Raw genomic sequence first — 19,684 nt, 5'->3', positions numbered from 1 at the left:
TTAGCATCATTAATCCTGTCACGTGATCCTTTAGAAATAATTCTAATATTCTGATTTCTCAAAAATATTATTATTATGCTGAAAATAGCTGAGTAGAATTAGGTTTCTTTGATGAACAGAAAGAGGAACAGCATGCATCTGATATAGAAATCTTTAGTAACATTATAAATGTCTTTATCATCACTTTTAAACAAATTAAAGCATCCTTCCTAAATAAAAGTATTAATTTCTATAATTTCTTTACTGACTCCAAACTTTTAAATGGCATAGTGTATCATCTTACAAGCTTTATATTTCAGATAAATGCTGATCTTTGCATCTGTCTATTCATCAAAGAATCCCGAGAAAAAAAATTACTCAACTGTTTTAAATATTGATGATGATAATAATAATAATAAATGTTTCCTGAACAACAAATCAGCATATTAGAATGATTTCGGAAGGACACTGAAGACTGGAGTAATGATGCTGAAAATGTTGCTTTGATCACAGGAATAAATTACATTTTAAAATATATTCAAATAGAAAGCAGTTATTTTAAACAGTAAAATATTTCACAATATTACGGGTTTTGCTGTATTCTGAATCAAATAAATGCAGGCTTGGTGAGCAGAAGAGACTTATTTAAAAGGCATTAAAAATCTTACTGTTCAAAAACTTTTGACTGGTAGTCTGTGTGCAAATATTATAGGTCAGCCCTGACGAAGATTAACCATGGTTGTACTAATAATAAAACCAAAAAACCATGGTAACCACAAGTTAGCCATAGTTTTGTTACACTAACCATAGTTTAACCATGGTATTTGCAGCAAAACTGTGATTGTACAAATGGTAATCAATACGCCAAAAAACTACGGTCAAACTTTTACTACAACCCACCTTTTTCTGAACGGTTTTCTGAGGCGATAATATAATGTTAAATCTGCGCACGTTTTATATTTAGTTGTATTGAAAAAGTTCAAAACATAGTCGATCTTATTTACCCCGTTTTAATGGATTTCTATGAAGACCAAAACACGAGAGCAGCCAAATTGAAGTTACAATCCATCATGGCGCCGCTCATCGGTTACTCAGGAAAGAGGTGGATAAAACCCATGGTTAATTTCCGTAAGAGAAATAAGTAAAATTGACATTTGACAGTTGTCAATACCTGAGTGGCACGAAGGTTTTCGTTATTTGCAGTGATATTCTTGTACCAACAGATGGCAGCACCCACCCAGACAGAATGGCGTGTTTGTTCGGTCTCCTCGTGCTTGATAAACGATCATAATTACAGGACATGTAGTTGCTTCTGTAATGTGTAAACACGCTCCAGTTTAAACAAAGACAGCTTGAGGACAAATTCGAGAAATTATTTCATATTACAATCTGTTGTCGCAGAACTAAGACTGAGCGCTGGGATAATGACAGGCTGTGAGGCATTTTTCATCATTTCAATCACTTTGATGGATACATTCTGTCCGGCTGTCAGCTACAGAACAGTATGTTCATGTTTGTGTGTTCTATTCCCCTGGGTTAATTTGGCACCATCATCAGTTTCTGTACAGAGACAGCCATGGGTTATAATTGATCTTCATATGACAAAGGACGATCAGAAAACACATTCTTTTTGAGTACCTCAGTATCCCAGTATGCAAAGTACTGGAGTATTAATTTTACAATCAACATCATAAAATGTTTGCATTTTAGTTAGAAAAGCATACCCTGATAATGAAAAAATACAATTTGTGAGTGAAAAATATTCTCTTTCTTAAAGCGACAGTTCCCAGCCAACATTGATATGTGGGCCCCATATGGGTTATACCTGGGCAGCATGGGTTCCATGTGGGCATGGGCTGAAAATGGGCAATTTATGTGGGTCCCATGTGTGTTTCACAATGTGGGTCCCATATAGGTTTGAACATATGGGACCTTCATGGGTTCCATGTGGGCATGGGCTGAAAATGGGCAATTTATTTGGGTCCCATGTGTGTTTCACAATATGGGTCCCATATAGGTTCGAACATATGGGACCTTCATGGGATCTATGTGGGCATGGGCTGAAAATGGGCAATTTATGTGGGTCCCATATAGGTTTGAACATATGGGACCTTCATGGGATCTATGTGGGCATGGGCTGAAAATGGGCAATTTATGTGGGTCCCATGTCTGTTTCACAATGTGGGTCCCATATAGGTTTGAACATATGGGACCTTCATGGGATCTATGTGGGCATGGGCTGAAAATGGGCAATTTATTTGGGTCCCATGTGTGTTTCACAATGTGTGTCCCATATAGGTTTGAACATATGGGACCTTCATGGGATCCATGTGGGCATGGGCTGAAAATGGGCAATTTATGTGGGTCCCATGTGTGTTTCACAATGTGGGTCCCATATAGGTTCGAACATATGGGACCTTCATGGGATCTATGTGGGCATGGGCTGAAAATGGGCAATTTATGTGGGTCCCATATAGGTTTGAACATATGGGACCTTCATGGGATCTATGTGGGCATGGGCTGAAAATGGGCAATTTATGTGGGTCCCATGTCTGTTTCACAATGTGGGTCCCATATAGGTTTGAACATATGGGACCTTCATGGGATCTATGTGGGCATGGGCTGAAAATGGGCAATTTATTTGGGTCCCATGTGTGTTTCACAATGTGTGTCCCATATAGGTTTGAACATATGGGACCTTCATGGGATCCATGTGGGCATGGGCTGAAAATGGGCAATTTATGTGGGTCCCATGTGTGTTTCACAATGTGGGTCCCATATAGGTTTGAACATATGGGACCTTCATGGGATCTATGTGGGCATGGGCTGAAAATGGGCAATTTATGTGGGTCCCATGTGTGTTTCACAATGTGAAAATGTGAAATCAACCTCAGAAAGAAATATTCCAAACCCATATGACACAAAAGGAGACGTTTAGCAGAATATCCAAGCTGCTCTTTTCCATATATGAAAGTGGATGGAGACTACTCTAAGTATACAGACTTCTTTGGAAAAATCTCCTTTTGTATTCTTGTTCGAAAAGGCATGAGAGCGTGTAAATTGTCAAGGGCAAAAATGCATGCTTTTGGTCTGTTTCAAAAAGACAACTGGTGTTTTGTGCCAGGGTTGCGGTCATGCAGCTTGTGATAAGACATCCGAGAAAGAAGAGGTCTTAAGAGAAGAACACAGATGCATCCTTCTGTGAGACAAATTGATTTGGTGGATCATCACTGTATGTGGCTTGCCATTTGATCCAGGTGCCATGGTTTTATTTTAACGTGCCACAGGAACACAAAGTTCTGTTTTCAGGTAAGATGACCGGCGCATGTCACATGCACGTAATCTGTGACCTCATTCATTCAAGATTACAATGTTGAAGACAAAAAAAGAGAGGGATGGCTTGGGGGTTTTGATTAAGAGTTATGAGGTTAGCAGATTAGGGACAGGGAAAACAGTATTACGGCGGTCTAAACCGAATCCCAGAATTAATCAAAATACTAAAAAGGAAAAAAAAAAACCTTAAGCTGGCAGTAAACATCATCACATTCAGCAGCACAGTAATATTATGCCATCTGTGTGGATTTGAATAAAAGCTCTTATTCACTGATGCACTACACAAGTGCAGAGATACGATGATATTCACTTGGTCTGAGTCATTAATAGCTTAATTTCTATGTTTTTGCAGAACATCACCTCGGCTCCATACAAGTTCACCTCCACAGTCCCTGCGTTATCCTCAACTTGATCTTCTCAAAGACCTTGTTCAACAGAAAGAGAATAATTCTCCAGTGCTGGACATAAAGGTTGGTTAGATAACAGCACCCACTACACACCTTCTCGCTTTCCTCTCTTGACCTCACAAGCTGGGTGACCTGAGGTCTGTTTCTACAAAAGATCTTCATAAAGAAGCTATATTTAAAAAAAAAAAAAAACTGAGCCCCACAGTACTGGAATAATGCTGATAAAAATATGGACACAAGTAGTTCAAGAAACATTCAACCAATAAAGAAAATTAGGAGTCATCATTTAAGATACTCACCTTCCTTGAGTAAAATGTCTAAGCTGCTCTTTTCTATTAAATGAAATTTGATCTGATGTCTCGATTATCCTAACAGGACTAGCAAGATTGCGTCAATAAGCTGATTTTAACACATGATAAAAAGTTGTAGGGGCTGTGTTTTCTCTGTGTTTTGTCCGTTTTGGCGGTTGACAGCTTCTTTTATGTATAAAAGAAGGAAGAAGAAGAACAACAAAACCCACGCGACGGAACACCATAAAATACTGCAATTTGCCACAACACCTCAACTGAATTTATAGCTCTAGCATAAACCCAGATCTTCGACGTTTAGAACGAATGATTCCGAGTCACTTATTTATTTTCAAAAATATGCAGCGCAACCAGTGACGTTCAAATAATAAAAGAATGGTTCTAATGAACCGATTCTTTTTAGTGAATCAAACACATATGTGACCCTGGACCACAAAACCAGTCATAAGGGTCAAATTGAGATTTATACATCATCTGAAAGCTGAATATATAAGATTTCCACTGATGTATGGTTTGTTATGATAGGACAATATTTGGCTGAGATACAACTAGTTGAAAATCTTGAATCTGAGGGTGCAAAAAAATCTAAATATTGAGAAAATCACCTTTAAAGTTGTGCAAATGAAGTTCTTAATGCATATTACTAATCAAAAATTAAGTTTTCATATATTTACAATAGGAATTTTACAAAATATCTTCTTCGAACATGATCTTTACTTAATATCCTAATGATTTTTGGTATAAAACAAAAATCAATAATTTTGACCCATACAATGTATTTTTGGCTATTGCTACAAATATATCCCAGCGACTTAACGACTGGTTTTGTGGTCCTGGGTCACATATGCAGATAAGGCAGCTGTTACTAACGGCTGTTCATTTTACAGCGTATAGTTTAAGATACACATTTTGTCAGTAATTATAAATATTGATGAATAAAATATTCTTAGAAGTAGTAGTAGCATTAAAGGGATAGTTCACTCAAAAATGAAAATTCGTTACTCACCCTCATGTCGTTCCAAACCGTAAGACCTTCGTTCATCTTAACACAAATAAAGATATTTCTGATGAAACCTAAGAGCTTTCTGACGTTCAAGAGCCAGAAAGGTAGTAAGAACATTAAAATGTGACATCGGTGGTTCAACCTTAATTTTATGAAGCTACGAGAATACTTTTTGTGCACAAAAAAATAATGACTTTATTCAACCATTTATTTTCTTCTGTGTAGAGAGTATTTACGGACAGCACTGATGTCACATGGATTATTTTAACGATGTTCTTAATACCTTTCTAAGGCTACAATTAGACTAGTGTGTTTTCATTTTAAAATGCAGAACTTTTGGTACGGTTACACCTGTTGTTTACACTACTCCGGTGTTTTTGACCCTCAAAAACAGAGACTTTCGAAAATCCTTCAGACCCCGTTTCAGGGGCCGTTTACACGACAACGTTTTCAGCCAAAAACAGGAAACTTTTTATGCGTTTTGCCTGTTCGTTTACACAACAACTGTGTTTTGGGGACTGAAAACAGGTTTCAAAGTGCAAGTTTTTGAAAACGCCACTGTTATCATTTTCGTGTAAACACCCAATACGGGAATCTTTGAAAACAGTGACGTCATGTGTGCGCATAGTACGTGTTAAGTATGTAGACATGTGCGGTACATGTCGATTTTAAAAACAAGCACAAACAAACAGCACATCAACTACTGGCCTGACATATGTAATATAGCGCTTTTGGCAGTTTTCGTGAATATGTGCAACTTTTCAAAAACATAAGGAAAAACTTTCCCATTTATGACATTGTTGTAGTGTAAACGTAGCCTGATTTTAAAAACTCTGGGGTTGCGTTTCAGTGCAGGGTTGCCTGGTTTTCACAACAAAAGTCACCCAATTGATACTCAAAACTAGCCCAATCCATTTCGAGGAGGGTTCCCACATTAAAAAACATTTTCTGGGGGGTAAAAACATTTTGGCAAGGTTCCCCTGGTAAAATTTGCATTCCAAGGGGATAAATATCACGTTACTGGACATTAAAAACAACCAAGTGTTGACAACACTTGGCAACACAGTTTCAGTGTAAGTGGACCAAAATGGAGATTTTTTGTTGTATACAGAGATCATTTCTAAAATGCAGTTAACCTGCCAGTGTAGACGAGGATCGTTTTCATTTTAATACGAAAACACAGTAGTGTAAACAGGGCCTTGAACGTGTCAGTAGCGTTGTTGTTTACGCACGGTCAGAAAGCTCTCGGATTTCATCAAAAATGTCTTAATTTGTGTTCTAAAGATGAACAACGGTCTTGTGGGTTTGGAACGACAAGAGGGTGAGTAATTGACAGAATTTTCATTTTTTGGGTTAACTATCCCTTTAAGGCCAATTACTGAATTGTATTTATGGTATATTTAAATTGAAAGCATTAAGCAGCTGCAGAACTGAAACCAGAACTTGGAACATCATGAGGGTAAGTAGGCTAAATTATGACCGAAAAGAACAAAACATTCAATTTTGGGTAAACTATCCTTTTAATAGCAAATTAGTCACATTTGGCTTCACCTAATTACAAGCCAATAGAACAAGAGCAAGACGTCTATTTGTTTCTAAACTAACTACTCCTCAGCTACACAGTGTGAATCTTTGTGGTTGATGTCCCATAATACAAAGACCTCTGCAATAACACCGTTGTCTAATCAGTGCACAGGCTTGTCTCCCAGACAAAGGTGACTGCTATTTGGCATAAATGGACAGTCATTAGCTCTAATAGAGCACTTGGACTGGTGCATGTCATCTCCTATGGCTTAATGTGCATTTGAGGGTTCTCCTGGGAACATTTCAGAAACTCTGCACCTGCAGCCCTCATTCAAAATCTTTATCCCACCCACAGACAGGATGGCTTTATCACAGCCAAATGGTTTAGAGAGTGTATGTGTGTGCTGAGTTCTGGGTAACAGGGACAGTGTATTAGAAAGGCCTGAATGGACATCTCATGCTGAGATAAAATAACCCAGCATGCTGAATGCATCTGGCGTAATGTCGGACAGCAGGTGTATGCCTTAACTTTGGTAGTTAAATGCACTTCCTGTGTGAATTGTTGTGGGGAAATCTGTTATTAAGGTTTCCAGCCTACGATTTCCATGCTGTTATAGATACAAAAAAAAAAAATTAAATATAATTTGAACCAACAATAATCAAATTATTTCCTTACATCTTTCCAAACCCATAGACTATCTTCTTTGGAAGGAGAAATTTAATGAATATCCGGATGGGTGAATTCAATTAAATGGCAGCACATCTTGACTGTCTTCAGCTCCAATCGATTTATGTTAAAAACAACTCAATATTTAATTAGCTGAACAGTAAAATCATAGGAGCTGCCATTCAGCAATTCATCCTTCAGTCCAGTAGGTGGTGGTATTAGAGTCATACAGGTCTGAAACAACATGAGGGTGAGTAAATCATGACAGAATTCATATTTTTGAACAAATCATGCATTGAAAGTCGATTAATGTCAGGCCTGATTTAGTAAATTTGCACCACTATCTGGAAAACACACTGACTTTGCATTAGAGTTCAGCCTTTATAGTTTATGCTTGACACTGGGGAACAACCTGATGTCTTTTTCTCTTTATATCTCTCTCTCTCTACTGCTTCCTCTCAACCTTACTTGAAAAAAACATGTTCAATGTGTTTGCTTTGACATACACCGTCCCATAGGTCCTACCGAGCTGTTCAGCAGACAGAGTCGGAGCAGACCTGTCTGTGAAGTAACAGGTGAATGTGAAACAGAAGAGTAATTTCCTCCTGTTTCAAAATGAATCAAGGTGCCTGTCAGATTATATGCTTCCAAATGCAGGCTTTACATCTTGGAAAAAAAGAAAAACAGCTTAAAAATTGTTGTCCCAAACGGCATGCATTAGCATAAAAATTTAAAGCAGAAGACTGATCTGTCATTAGTGTGTAAGTGACACCATACTCTGACAGACAGATCGTCTCTGTTCTCATGTGATGCTGCTATTAATCTTCACAGAGGCACTTGCTAGCACATGAATCAGATCTGCAAGGTTTGTTTACTAAAGCTGATCGCATTTGTTATCAGGGGACATCGATCTGACCCTCAGCTGTGACTGAGATGTTGTTACGCTGTACTGATATTATACACTTGATCTAAATCGAGCAAACCTCAAAGTTATTTATGAGGTTAAGGTGATTCTCTTTGTGATCGTGATTTTTGGGAGGAGGAAAAGATTTACATAACATTAACAATGCAATTGTATGTAATTTTATTTATTTATTTATTTGAATTAAGTTATTATTTTTTTTTTAATATAAACTAATGACTGGAGAATTCTGGCATATGTCACCAGAAAGAAGACTGTTTACAAAAGGTCCAGTTGTCACATTTTGAGTAAAAATGTAAGAAAAAAAAAAAAAAACCTCAACAATATTACGCAATTAGAAAATAATAAATTTTCTAGGGTGAATTTTTCATTTCATGTCAAGTTTATCATTTTGGGATGGTACAGCTGATCAAAATCAAAATTTGATTAAAAACAGTAAAACAGTAATATTGTTACAGTTTGTTACAGTATGTAATTCATCATATTCATTTTATGTCATTTATTTCTCTTATAGCAAAGCTGAATTTTCAGTAGCTATCGAGAAACAGACAGACAGACAGACAGACAGACAGATAGATAGATAGATAGATAGATAGATAGATAGATAGATAGATAGATAGAATCGAATGACAGAGAGATACTTATAGAATGACGGACAGACAGACATATACATAGACAGATAGACAGATGATAGATACATAGATAGAATGGCAGACAGATAGATATATAGATAGATATAGAACAGAAAGATAGACAGATAGATAGATAGATACATAGATAGATAGATAGATAGATAGATAGATAGATAGATAAAGAATGACAAGCAGACAGACAGATAGACAGAGGTATAGCATGACGGACGGACCGATGGACAAACGGACATATAGATAGATAGATAGAATGACAGACAGACAGACAGACAGAGATAGAGAGAATTAGAATGACGGATGGACAGACAGACAGACAGATAATTAGATAGATAGACATATGGATAGATAGATAGATAGATAGATAATGACAGGCAGACAGACAGATAGATAGAGGTATAGAATGCTGAACAGACCAACGGACGGATGGACAGACGGACAGACAGACAGACATATAGATAGTTAGTGAATGACAGACAGATAGAGATAGAGAAATAGAAGGACAGACAGACAGATAGATAATTAGATAGATAGACATATAGATAGATGGATAGATAGATAGATAGATAGAATGACAGAGACAGATAGATTAGATAGACATATAGATAGATAGATAGATATGGAACAGAAAGACATACAGATTGATAGATAGATAGACAGATAGAGAATGACGGGCAGACAGACAGATAGACAGATAGAGGTATAGAGTGATGGACTGACAGACGGACGGACAAACAGACGGACAGATAGATAGAGATAGAGATATAGGATGATGGATGGACGGACGGACAAACAGATAGAGGTACAGAATAACAGACGGATGGACAGACAGACAGACAGACAGTCAAACAGATAGATAATGACAGACAGAACGGACGGACGGACAGACAGATAGAGATATAGAATGATGGACGAATGGAAAGACAGACAGACAGACAGATAGATATATAGAGAACAACAGATAGACAGATAGGTAGATAGATAGATAGATAGATAGATAGATAGATAGATAGATAGATAGACAATAGGCCACTAATTGGTAAGTTTGTGACATTGTGACAAACCAAATACTAAGAAATTTTAAATAAAAAAATTACAATAAAATCAGCATTTAAACCCCACTTCTACATAATAATAGGTCCTGCTTTTAAAGCAAGGACTCCATGAAAGTCGTTTTCAATGGCTCTCACATGTGTTCAGTGAAGTCTGAGGGCTTTGAAACCGACAGCCAGGCCCAAACAGCCCCGAGCAGTCCTTATCTTCTTAAGTGTGAATAGCCCTCAGTCTCTCTGAAGTGCTATAATTTCTATATGTTTGCCAATAGCCCACAAGCCTCCCCTCACATGTACACAGACTCACAAACACCACAAAACATCTTTCATGTCGAAATTTCCCAGAGGCCAAAACTGTGCTAGAAAATGCATTGTCTTTCTGGTCTGGACACAGCTGGCCTATATATGTATAACATGGACACCAACATGTCTAGATATGTATGTGTATATATATATATATATATATATATAGACACTTGATCAAATTCATCTGGAGTACAAAAATCCAATCAAGAAGATCGTCCTCATCTTGGAACGTCTTATCTTTTTTGATATGCATTAAGACACATCTGATGTATTTTTGGCGAAAAGGCGTTTCATCTTCAGAGAGTAATTTGTCTGGGTCATGGAGCAGGTAGCTCTTGAAGCAGAGGCTGACCTTTGAACTTTATTTGATTGTGCCTCAATTTGAGGGAGAATATTTCGGTCAGTCCCTAGAGGCATGTGCTTTGTGCGTAGCAGGGGAGAACGTCTTGAATTGTTAGGGTCAAAATGGAAAAAAAGTAATGGAGAAACAGCCATGCCTTACATTCCCTTTGGAACAGTCACGGATTAGAAGCATCTTTATTATTTTCCGTTGTTATATAATGTTGCAATTAATAGAACCTGCGTCACTGATAAAAGAACGGCTGGAACAAAATGCCCAAGTGTGTGTAAAAAATGTACGCTTTTATTTATTACATTAAGGACAGCACAAGAAAATGCTACCGTATAATGCAATGTGCTTGTAATTTAATAAATATCTCAAAATAAATTATCCCTTTCATTTTCAGTTCAGATATTACCTGTGTACTTAACACAATACCAACACAATCCACATAATACTGATATAAAAACCTGCAAATTTATGAATAAAAAGCACATAATTGATTGAAAAAACAAACAGCCTCAGAATTTGATTTCACCGGCAGGTACGTCAAAAGCAGAGCTGCTCCTTGTTGGACGTGGATCTAGGCCATTGTCTCTTTCCTCTGGATGCGTTTGGGGTTACATAAGACTCCAGACAGGCCGGCTCTTCCTCTGTGTCTGCCTCTCTTCCTCAGCGCCTTGTGGCACCTGAGGGACATGCCCAGGTCTTCCATCACAGCACTGAAAGAGACACACTGTCAAAAAAGAACACGAGGGCTTGTGTGAGTCTCTACACACACACACACACGCACAGAAACACTTACAATACATACACACACAAGCACACAATCTAACTGCGTCCACTTTGGTTATTCAAATGAATTTGATGCTTATAGTGTGTCTGCACTGCAAAACATGTGTTATGATATTAAAAAAACAAATAGGAAAAAATAGTTTCTGCTTAGATTTTTGGCTGCATTCCATCTGTTTGTTTCTGATTCTATTTTTAGGCCACTTTTAGTTATAAGACTAGAATAGAAAAAGCGTAAAATTATGTAAAGCACCAATTTTTAATTTTCTAGTACAAAATTATATATTTTTCCCAATCACACTACTATATGTTGGAAAAGCCATATCTTTTGTTCAAAAATGATGTTCATATCACATACAACCCTGGTATTCAGCTGTCCGTATTTTGTAAAGCAGCTCATTCTACTCTGCATTTAAATGTGAAAATGACCTCAAATATAAATTAATTTCATAGTTTTGCCTAGATTAGATTAGATTATTAAGACATTTACGTGTGCGCTTTGAAAATAGGAAGTGTCTACTGTGATATAACTTGTGTCCAAAAAAACATTGTCAACTAAGTTATCCACTAGAACCCCCCCCCGTCAAAAAGGAATGGTTTGTCCCATTCTTGCATAATTTGCACAGTATGATATTTCCACTAGATGCACATGGATGAAACACTAGAAGTTCTGTTCTCTCTCTTTCCCTTAATATTGGTTGAACTAGCAAACCTGTGTCAAGAGCGGATTAACTGACTGTCAACAGTGTTACACAAGTATTATTGCTGCAAAGACAATTTAACTAAAACTTATGTTTTGTTTATGAAAACATATTTCTAAACATACCATATGCTCAGTAGGTCTAGGCTTCCATGTTGACTATAGGCCCAAAACACTAAAAATGTCAACTAAGTTACCTGTTAACTGTGTTACCCAGTAGTTTATGCACATATTCCTACAGATCACCTTTATTTATATAGCACTTTATACAATATAGATTGTTTCAAAGCAGCTAAGGTCATGTTTGGGTTTTTGGGAAACCGGAAAACGTTTTTCTTCACATTGTCAGATTCTAAATGGATATTTTGTGCTCATCTGTTTTCAGTGCAGCTAACCTTTTGTCGCTTTATGTCATCTTCCCACTCAAACTATGCAAAAAGACAGTCATTGCAATAGGCTTTTTTTATAGGTTAAACGTTATTATATAGGTTCGTAAAATACGTTAATTGGACTAGAAACACCAGAGAGAGAGGAAATGTAAACCATATCGTTTCAGTTCGGTGAGATTTCTGCGTTCAGGACAAAGGTGGATTGTGATAACGCAGATTTCTTTGTTCAGGGTGATTCTACCCGTCCTGGTTTTGTCTGTCTTGAGATGTTCAAGGCATGAAGGCCACAGCTCTAGACAAAGCTTTGTGCCGCTGGGGACGTGGGAGGCAGATAAAGCCTCTGTGTGAGCGGTGGATTCGCTCCCGGCTGACTACGGTTATCCTGTGGGCTAATTTCAGCCACCGTAATCTTAGACTTTTTAATTGTTCTTTCCTTTTGAGTACATCAATATTTAATCAAGTCATTATGAAAACTCTTCACTCGATGTCTTTTCTCTGCCAAATACAGCTAAAGTTAATTACATTTCAGACAATGATATCAGGATTTCATGACTGTACGCTCAATGTCAGGTGTTTATGGAACAAAGGAGAAGTGAACGAGTGGAGTTCATTGTTCTTGACACAGGACAAAAACATTCATCACAACATTACATGACATTGGTTTCTGTATGTGCCTTTTCATTAGTAAAACTGACATTGACCTTTACTCTCCTAAACCCCTTTTTTAATGATATTTCTAATAGAATTATTAAATAGTGCTGTCAAATCGATTAATCACGATTAATCGCATCCAGAGTAAACATTTATTTACATAATGTGTGTATACATACATATATACATATACGTTAATATACATGCATGGACAAAAATATCAGCACCCTTGCAATTCTGTCAGAAAATGCAACCCTTCTCTCAGAAAATTGTTGCAGTTGCAAATGTTTTGGTACTCACATGTTGGAATAATACAAAAAAAACAAAAAACAAAGAAGAAAAGTCAAATCTGATACAATTCCACACAGAACACAAAAAATGCACTGGACAAAATTATTGGCACCCTTAACTTAATATTTGGTAGCACCCCCCTATAGAAAAAACTGAAATCAATCGCTTTCTGTAACCATGAATGAGTTTCTTACACCTTGAATTTTGGACCACTCTTTTTTTGCAGACTGCTCCAGGTCATTCAGATTTGAAGGATGCCTTCTCCCAGCTGCTGTTTTGAGATCTCTCCACAGGTGTTCTATGGGATTCAGATCTGGACTCATTTCTAGCCATTTCAGAACTCTCCAGCGCTTTGTTTGTAACCATTTCTGAGTGCTTTTTGAAGTGTGTTTGAGGTCACTGTCTTGCTGAAAGACCCATGACCTCTGGTGGAGATGTAGCTTTCTGACACTGGCCACTATGTTGCTCTCCAAAATTCTTTGGTAATCATCAGATTTCTTGATACTGTTCACACAGTCAAGGCATCCAGTGCCAGAAGCAGCAAAGCAACCTCAAAACATCTTTGAACCTCCACCATGTTTGACTGCAGGGACTGTGTTCTTTTCTTTGAAGGCCTCATTTCTTTTTCTGTAAAGAGTGCCATGATGTCCTTTACCAAAAAGCTCTACTTTTGTCTCATCTGTCCACAGTACGTTCTCCCAGAAGGATTGTGGCTTTGTCACATAAGTTTTGGCAAACTCCAGTCTTGATTTTTTTATGCAGTGGTGTCCTCCTGGGTCACCTACCCTTTTCATTCAGATAGCGACAGGTATTGCAAGCTGACACTGTTGTACCCTGTGTCTGCTGATCAGCTTGAATTTGTTTGGAAGTTAATCGGGGTTCTTTATCCACTATTCAAACAATCCTTCATTGTAATTTTTCATAAATTTGCTCTTCCGTCCACATCCATGGAGGTTAGCTACAGTGCCATGGGCTGTAAACCTCTTATGATATTGCGCATAGTGGACACAGGAACATTAAGATCTCTGGAGATGGATTTGTAGCCTTGAGATTGTCCATGTTATTCCAGTTTTTTCTCTCAAATCCACAGACAACTCTTTACACTTCTTTCTTTTCTCCATGCTCAGTGTGACACACAACACAAAGGTTGAGTCAACTTTTCTCCATTTTAACTGGATGCAAGTGTGATTACTATATTGCCCACACCTGTTACTTCCCAGAGGTGTGTCTAAATACAAATTACAGGAGCATCACATGCTTGAAAAGCAATTATTTCTTACAATTTGACAAGGTGCCAATAATTTTGTCCAGTCCATTGAGTTCAGGATGAAATTTGATCAAGTTTGACTTTTCTTCTCAGTTTTTGTGTTGTTGCAGTGCAAACAAAAACAATAAGACAAGTACTGCATTTTCTGACAGAATTGCAAGGGTGCCGATATTTTTGGCCATGACTGTATATGTGTATAAATATATGTATGTGTGTGTGTGTGTGTGTGTGTGTGTGTATATATATATATATATATATATACACACACACAATAATTACAAGGGAAAGTAACTATTGTGTTACTTTTAAAAAATTGTAAAAATGCTCAGATATGTCAAATAACATGGATGTCCCCAAGATTAAATATGTTGAATGAAAGGGACACTAAATAGAATAAATTGTTATTATAAAACATTGTACACTAATCTACTATAATGTATTTTAATGTTGCTGTGGGACAATGTGAGAGACACCTATCAAATTCAAAAAATTATTAATATTATTATTAACTTTTACGGACACCTTGGCAATAGAGCTGCAATTAGCTAGTAATTTATTTTATTTTTTTGTTTATTCACCAGACTAATATTAAATATCTATAGTTTTTTTAAACACCTGAAAGTACATATAGCATCGGTCAGCCAAGCATTATAATATGATATTTTAATAATTTAGCATTCAACTTTAGTAATTAGACTAACCATCTACGAATGCATATTTGTCATATTGACTGAACTTAGGAGTGGTGGTGGTCCTTAAGATATTGTTTGTCATTTAGTGCTTCTACAAAAAAGGGGGAAAAAACTCAAAATAATACTGATAAGATAACAAAACTACTATGAATTTTACTACCAATAACAATATAAAAAGCACTAAGGATTATTGAGCTGCTGGGTTCATGAATATTAATCATGTTGTTTGTGTTCGCTCAAACTTATTTGCTGAAATCAAAACAGGGACGATAATATAGGTGAGCGCCAGCCAATGAGATTGACGTTTTCGCATTAGTTCCGCCTACTAATGGAGAAACCGGCAGTTCTTAAAAAACGGAAGAATTCCAAAGGAACTCCATTATTTTGAGAGGAAAATACAACAAAGAATATTGTTTACATACAGCATGTCAATTTTGTATCTGACAGCGTTGACCAATCTTGAGTAAATGGCAAGGAAAAGCACATATATTGTAAGGACACCAGTATGTTATAGATTCATTTAAAATCATAATTCCGTTAGACAAACTTTTTTTCCGTTTTGTAGCCTGTTTCGCCTCTGTACTCAAGAATCAGTGGGCTATAGCAGAACAGATAATTATCAAAACCTTCATTATAATTATCATTACCCTCACTGTGTGTGTGGGCCGATCTTTTGAGGGAGAAATGAGAACATGAGAGGAAGAATTTAGGCCATCAAATCTAGAAGGTCCACACTTAAAAGTTTGCCACGAATGGCCGTAATTGAACAGCTTCTACCAGTAAATAAAAGTTTGAGAGAGCACTCCATTTCTTATCTGTCTGCAGACAGGGTGTGCGACGAGAAATGAAAGTGTTCTTCATCTCCCTGAAAACCGTACTAAATTTCTGAGCCGCATGGGCACTGGATTGAGGTCAAGGGTTTGGGCAGATGGTTTGGAAGTAACCAGTGGATGGGCGAATGAGGGAAAGGAGTTTATATTTCTTTAAATAACGCACAGCCCTTACAGATATGAGAGTGTGTGGCTAACACGAAGAACATATGTCATCCCTGAGGAGCCGCCCGCTCTCTAAATCTGTTGATAAGGACGTGCCAGAGGAGGAGATGGAATCGCTTCTTTGCAGCTGCCGGGATTGGACTCCGTAAAAGAAACAGAAGGCCTTGTGCATGCAGATCAATGATAAAAATAGAACAGAAAGACAAAAAGCAGGACAAGATCAGTAACATGCAAATGATCACAGTGATGATAAAATATAAGCAACATTCACATGCAACAAAAATTAAAATGATTCTAAAATATGCATTCGGATAACGTACACTGGCGTTGAATCAGTACCAAAACTTTTGACTGTTAATACTCAAGTAATACTTTAAGCAACACGTAAATACTCTCAGGCAACTGAGAAACGATTAATTGTGATTAATTACACCCAAAACAAAATAAATTAATTCTTTTTTTTCTTTTTTACATAATATATGTGTGTGTATTGTGTATATTTATTATGTATGCGTAAAAACACACGTACACTATATATTTTGAAAATATTTACATGTATTTACATATATTTTAGGCCTGGCAAACAATTAATCGTGATTAATCGCATCCAAAATAAAAGTTTGAGTTTGCCTAATATATGTGTGTAATTATTGTGTATATATAAATCCACACAAATTATTGTATATATTTAAGAGAAATGTTATTTATGCACAAAATATTTATGTATAACAAATTCTAGAAAAATTCTAATAAATACATATACTATATATAAATATTTCTTAAATATGTACATGAATGTGCTTGTATTTATATATACATATTAATTACAGACAGTACACAAACATATATTAGGCAAACTCAAACTTTTATTTTGGATGCGATTAATCACGATTAATCCCTAATATATTTATATATATTATTTTTTATATTATATACATATATTTCATAATAATATATTTAATATGTAAACAAAACATTTTTCTTAAGTGTATACATAATAAACATACACAGTACACACCATATATTATGTAAACAAATACTTTTATTTTGGATGGGATTAATCTACACTAATAATTTCAAGTAGAATGTGCATATATGTACACATTGTACATACTGTATATATTCAAGTCAATGCAATAAAATTTTAATTTTTGTAATGTGTTTATAGTTATATTACTTTTTAATAGGCTGTAAAATTATTAAAAGCACAACATAAAAGTGTTTACATAATATATATGTGTGTCGTGTGTATATTATGTATATAGAAATACACATGCATGTATATATTTAAGAAAAATAAGTTGTTTATAAAATGTGTGTATATATGTATATAAATGTGTATATAAAACATTATATATATATATATATATATATATATATATATATATATAAAACCAGACATTTTTATAGTAATATTTTTATGTTAGATGTTAGATATCATATATAAAACTAAAGTCAATGCAATTTCACCACCTGGAGTAATTAATAAATAATCTTTCCCAAATCTTTACTTATGCTAAAAAGTTATCATAAGCATCCTGATGGCTTTATAATTAAAGTCTGATGCCTTCTTAAAAGAAAATAAATTTTACACTTTGAATTTAAAAATCTAAATTCTGTTATTCAAAGACTGTAAATGACTTTACTTTTGTTAAACATCCCATCTGGATTTGATCTATAGATCAAACGAAGCGATTAAAATGTCAAATTTGGTGAATACATTAAAGGCGTATTTAATGACTTGCTGTGCATCAACACATTAAATTTTACACGTCACATCACACTGCTTAAACTGTCAAACTGTGCTGAAAGCAGCACTTTGTCATTCATATCAGGTAATAAAATTAGCAAGATGCTGATACTGTACTACAGTAAAGTTTCGGCACTCTGGTACATTTGCAAGCCCATGTATGTCATGCAAAACAAGCAAGCTAACCAAATAGTTTCAGAAATTTAGAAGTAGAACACCTGCGTGATAAACAGCGTGTGCTTTAAGTCTGCGACAGGTTCCTGTCCAGTGGGCTGCTGCAAAAACATCCCGCAAGTGTCTCATTTGTGTTTACATGGCTCATTTCGGCTGTGACTGCGGTGAGGTAATTAGCTCCTGTAAGATTCAGACCCCGCGGGGCCGTTCCGCCAGCCTCCCACTCACCTCTTCAATATCGCTGTTTTTGCGCGACTTGTAGACAAACTCTCCGATGGCCACAAACACAGACAGCACGAGACCGGCGGCCAGCACAATGAAGATGCCTCCGATGTTCTCCACACCCAGGGCACTGGCCTCTTTGTTGTCCTCTTCAGGGCATCCGTTACCTCGCCACCATTTTTCCTTCATCATGTGCAGCTTTCCCTCTTCCTGGAGCTGCAGGATGGCGATGGTCACCTTGTCCCGGTAGGGTGAGCCTGCAAATAACCGTTAAAATACACAGGAGAGTTTAGAGAAGAGTGCTACACATCTTGAAGTTAAACTCTGATCATTTTAATGTAAGGATGCACAATATATCAGTATTATATATCATTATATCATATCATAATCATATATAATCATTATATGAATAACCACATCTGTACATTCTAATGTTTTAAGGCCTAAATTCACTTGACAGATTTATGGTGAGTTTTTAGTGTTTTATTTATATAGTACTGAAATTTAATATCATGGGTTGTGCCCGAATAGAGTGTTTTTTCACGACGTGCCATCAATAAGCCATATTGGTGTCACTGGACCAAACAAAACTCACATATTTAGCTGATTATTGCTGCTGAAAATGGTTAATTATTATCATGTTTGGGGATAGACTAATAGGCTGGACTGGGAAAAACATTTGGAGTACTACAGACTGCCAAAAGTTATAACAAATCAAAGAGAGAAAAAAAAAAAACTGAGGAACAACAGGCGTTTGTGGTTGGCCAGACTGAACCAGGATTTCCAGGCCAAGAATTTTGCTTACATTTTTGTTTGTTCTTATTATTTCCGGCCAGGTAGGTGAAATATTAAAGGCTATAAAGGTAGGCTAATATCTTAATTAATACTGCTCATACATATCTTTACCACCTATTAACTTTAGTTTGTCAAAATATTGCACCCTTTTTCTGCTTACTAAGTCCTTCTCTGTATGATTTAGCAGCTTTCTCACATTTTTTCCATTAAATAGCATAAATTAGCAGAACAACGTATTCAGTAGTACATTAACCGTGCAATCAATCCTGTTATTTACATCCGAGTATCGCAATAACACCCCTAATTAACACGGTAGTAGTATTTAATTAAACATCACTATTATCTTCAGTACCAGCATATCATGAAACACCTAATTATCACGGTAACGGTATTTAATTATTTAAATATCACAAATTTAAATATCACAATTATAACTTCAATTATCGTCAATACTGGCATATCGTGACACCCTTAATTA

The 19,684-nt window shown here is 36.2% G+C and overlaps 1 protein-coding gene and 1 long non-coding RNA gene across 7 annotated transcripts in view; one reads left to right on the top strand and one right to left on the bottom strand.

The window, feature by feature from the left end:
* The first annotated feature begins 3,040 nt into the window (after positions 1–3,040).
* Positions 3,041–11,113, top strand: LOC127172549 (uncharacterized). Its single transcript, XR_007828643.1, has 3 exons — positions 3,041–3,288; positions 3,665–3,782; positions 11,033–11,113. It is a non-coding gene; the product is annotated as an uncharacterized LOC127172549 (long non-coding RNA).
* The window catches only part of grik1a (glutamate receptor, ionotropic, kainate 1a), an 82,516-nt gene continuing 73,137 nt past the window's right edge, over positions 10,306–19,684 (bottom strand). For 2 of the 6 annotated variants that reach the window (XM_051121863.1, XM_051121859.1), the window contains 2 exons: positions 18,418–18,668; positions 10,307–11,224 (listed from right to left, as the gene is read on the bottom strand). In XM_051121863.1, coding sequence (XP_050977820.1) covers positions 11,072–11,224; positions 18,418–18,668 — 404 coding nt within the window. In that variant the 3' untranslated portion in view covers positions 10,307–11,071. Of the gene's footprint in view, positions 11,225–16,275; positions 16,429–18,417; positions 18,669–19,684 lie in introns of all 6 variants that reach the window. The other 4 variants (XM_051121860.1, XM_051121861.1, XM_051121862.1 and 1 more) reach the window with 4 other exon arrangements.

The sequence above is a fragment of the Labeo rohita genome, chromosome 10, assembly GCF_022985175.1.
Source record: "Labeo rohita strain BAU-BD-2019 chromosome 10, IGBB_LRoh.1.0, whole genome shotgun sequence".
NCBI lineage: Eukaryota > Metazoa > Chordata > Actinopteri > Cypriniformes > Cyprinidae > Labeo > Labeo rohita.
Note: the sequence above shows the minus strand (reverse complement) of the source record. Positions and strands in the feature narration are given on the sequence as shown.